The sequence below is a fragment of the Nannospalax galili genome, unplaced genomic scaffold (assembly GCF_000622305.1).
Source record: "Nannospalax galili isolate Female #2095 unplaced genomic scaffold, S.galili_v1.0 scaffold696, whole genome shotgun sequence".
Classification (NCBI taxonomy): domain Eukaryota; kingdom Metazoa; phylum Chordata; class Mammalia; order Rodentia; family Spalacidae; genus Nannospalax; species Nannospalax galili.
The window spans coordinates 207,941-211,658 of record NW_008338534.1 but is presented as its reverse complement, the minus strand read 5'-3'; the positions used below and the strand labels follow the sequence as shown (position 1 = coordinate 211,658).

General features: G+C 46.9%; 1 protein-coding gene across 1 annotated transcript in view; it reads left to right on the top strand.

The window, feature by feature from the left end:
- Sgsm3 (small G protein signaling modulator 3) overlaps positions 1-3,718 on the top strand; it is a gene marked incomplete in the record, with an annotated part of 42,905 nt that overhangs the window by 25,512 nt on the left and 13,675 nt on the right. The window contains 2 exon segments of the mRNA XM_008833173.3: positions 2,456-2,541; positions 2,878-2,944. Coding sequence (XP_008831395.2) covers positions 2,456-2,541; positions 2,878-2,944 — 153 coding nt within the window.

Genomic DNA, 3,718 nt, shown 5'->3' with positions numbered 1-3,718 from the left:
CACACACACACACACACACACACACACACACACACACACACATACCCATAACACATAAAATAATAAATGTAGGGACTGGAGAGATGGCTCAGTGGTTCCTGATCTTCTAGAGGACCTGGATTTGGATCCCAGCACCCACATGGCAGCTAGCAAACACTGCTAACTCCAGTTCCAGGGAATCTGATGCCCTCTTCTGGCCCCCACAGTCATTGTATGGCATGGATGCACTGACATACATGTAGGCAGTATACTCATACATGTAAAAAGTAAATAAATTTAAAGATAATAGCTTGTCACAAAAATCTTCTAACCACATCTTCCATGTTTTGTCATGTTCCGTTCATTGAACCAAAGCTCTCTTTCCATAGTTAGAAGTAAAAGGCTTCAGGAAAAGGCTGAAAAAACTAGGGGGAAAATCTTTTTTTAGCTCAAGTGGGTGATTTTAGTTTTTTGAGGCAAGAAGTTTGCAAATCTAGTTGATGACTTTTATTTTTATTTACTATATTTATTATTATTATTATTATTATTATTTTATTTTTGGTCTTTTTGAGACAGGGTCTCCCTATAGCCCCAGCTGTCCTGGAACTATGTAGACCAGGGTGGCCTTGACTCACAGAGATCCGCCTGCCTCTGCCTCTGGAGTGCTGGGATTAAAGGTCTGCGCCACCACGCCCAGCGGACTTTTATTTTTAAAAAAGTTGGTATATAATTCAGATACCTTAAAATTCATCATGTTTTGGGGGGGGTGTTTTTGCTGGGTTTGATGCTGGGGAGCAAGCCCAGGCCTCCTGCATGCTAAGCACTAACTTGACCACTGAGCTACTTGCCAGCCCTGCCATCATTTTTAAAGTGTATAGTTCAGTGCCTTAAGTGTTTTTACCATATTGTACAAGTGTCACCCTAACTCCAGCACATTCCATCACTCCAAATAAAGACCTACTGGTAGTCACTGTTCACCATGCATAGCTTCTTTTACTTGACATAATGTAGTTTAGTTCTGCATTGTAGCACGCATCAATATTTATTTATTTTTAAGGCTGAATAATATTCCTTGTGTGAATATTTCATATATTTTGACCATTAGTTGGTGTGCTGGATAGCTTTAGTGTCAACTTGACACACCTGGGTTGAGGGAGCCTCAATGGGGGAATTTCCTCCACAGGACTAGCCTGTGGCCATGTCTGTGGGTATCTTCTTGTTGTTGAGTGATGTGGGAGGGCCCAGCCCACTGGGGGTGGTGCCTTCCCTGGGCAGGTGGGCCTGTGTTGTATAAGAAAGCAAGCTGCAGGGCGTGGTGGCGCACGCCTGTAGTCCAAGCACTTGGGAGGCAGAGGCAGGTGGATCTCTGTGAGTTCAAGGCCAGCCTGGTCTAAAGGTCAGCCTGGTCTACACAGTAAGTTCCAGGCCAGCTGGGGCTACAGGGAGATCCTGTCTCAAAAAAAGGATCTTATCAGATATGGCCCCTTGACTTCATCTTCCCAGCTTCTAGCTAGGACTGTGAGAAATCTCTTTATAAATGACCCAGCCTATGAATTAAGAAAATAGATTAAAACAGTTATGGTGGCAAATCTTCCCAACACATGAGGAAGACCTTTGAGCACTACCTGTTCCCTGGAGACCAAGACAGGTTGTGCTCAGTGGGAGGGGCTCTCAAGATAGCAAAAGGGAGGGCGGGGAAACGGTGAGCACCATGTTCTCTCTTGAGGCCTCCTTAACAAGAGGGCAGAGAAGAGAAATGCAGCAGAGTCTGGGGAAGGGAATGAGTCAAGGTGGGAAAAGTCTGTGTGGCCTTTGAGAAGGTGGCATGGGGCAGAACCTAGGGTCAGGTGGAACAGAGGGTGGGGTAGTGGCAAGGTAAGCAAGCAGAGTCCCAGACACAGGACACAGGCAGGGGAGATACACAGGAGGGCTGAGAAAGTAGGTTTTTAAAAATTAAAAAAAAAAACAAAAATATATATTTTTGGTGTTTTTTGAGACAGGGTCTACTGTAGCCTCAGGTGGCCTGGAATTCTCTCTAGGTAGACCAGGCAGGCTACCACACCCAGCTCCTTAAAAAAAAAAAAAAAAAAAAAAAAAAAAATTTTTAAAAACAAAAAAAAAAAAAAAAAAAAACCAAGTGAAAACTAATAGTCTTCCAGATGAGAGAGGTGGAGAAGGGGGATGGAAGGATTTGGGCTTCTAGAACAGTGACTGAAACCATTTCTCTGCTCTGGCTTCCTCTCCTTCCTCAGGCCTGTGAATCCTCTCACTGTGGCAGAGGAAGAGGCAGGAAGAGTGAGGCTGCTTATGCATTGAGCTGCTGCTTTCCTCACCTTTCCCACAAATGTGCTTTTCTAGGACACCCCGTCCCCAAACATCCAATTCCTCTCATGCTGGTGCCAGAGAGGAATACCTGACTTGAGCACTGCCTCTGTGTTTTCTTGATTTTTCTCTTCTTGGTCCTCTTTGGTTGTAGGAAACCACATACCTTCTGCCAGTGGCCCCTTCTCAGCTCTGACACCAAGCATATGGCCCCAGGAGATCCTGGCCAAGTACACACAGGTACAGCAGTTAGCACAGCAGGCACTAGCCTGCCATGCTCCTATGCTTGTCATGAAGAGATCTACCTTTGCAAGTGTTCTGGGAATGGCTGGCACACTCCACGCTCACACAGGGTCACAGTCACCACTAGAGATGGCGTTTTAGTTCCATGTGTCTGTGTGAGTTTGTCATTAAGTAGGAGAAAGAAAACTGTGGAGAATTCAGAGAAGGTGGCAGCCCCTTGTAGCTGAATGATGCCCAGGGAAGGCAGCATACCTGGAGCCCTTGCTCTGGGTGGGATTTCAGCAGTCAGCTGGCATCTTTTGGAAATTGCCTTCTTTCTAATCCTGGTTCTAGAAGGAAGAGTCTGCAGAGCAACCAGAGTTCTGCTACGATGAGTTTGGTTTCCGAGTGGACAAGGAAGGTAAGATGGAGCCCCTTGTGTGTGGTCTTGCTGATGTTGTCGGGAGAACTTTGGCCCCCATGACTTGGATTTCATGGCATATGGCCTCTGAGGTCTGGGGGTGTCACTGAAGGAATTAAGGACAGAGTATATGTAAGTGAGGGATATGCTGTTCTAAATATGGGAACTTCTGGGGTTTTTTTTGTTTTGTTTTTAGATAAATGCTTAGTCTTTACCTAATAGTCTTTATGTATTACCTATTTACCTATTACCTAACAGTCTTTACCTAATAATAAAAGCAATTGTGTATCTTGTAGAGAAGTTTTTTTTGTTTTGTTTTGTTTTGAGGCAGGGTCTCCCTTTAGCCCCAGCTGTCCTGAAACTCACTATGTAGACCAGTATGGGGCGTGCGCGCTCTCTCTGGGCGCACTCCCCCGAATGGCACTCCCCTGCCACACCTGGCTAGTCGCTGGCGGGTCTGGCCACAGTTCTCCGTGTCTCTATGGGCCTCAGGCGTGGTGTGCGTGGATATCTCGGGGCCCCTGCCACACCTGGCTAGTCGCTGGCGGGTCTGGCCACAGGCGTCTCTGGCCTCGGCTCTCTGGGAGCCCTGCAGGCTTTTCCCGGCGGCTCAGGTCCCGTGTCTCTGGAGCTTCTCTGCTGCAGAAGCGTTGTTCTGCCGAATCCTGTCCCTAATCCACCCGTGTACTCTTCCTCAGGATGCGAGGTCCAGTGGCCACTTGGGCCTCACAGGAAGAAGTACGGGGACAACGAAAGCTAGAATGTCCATAAGCC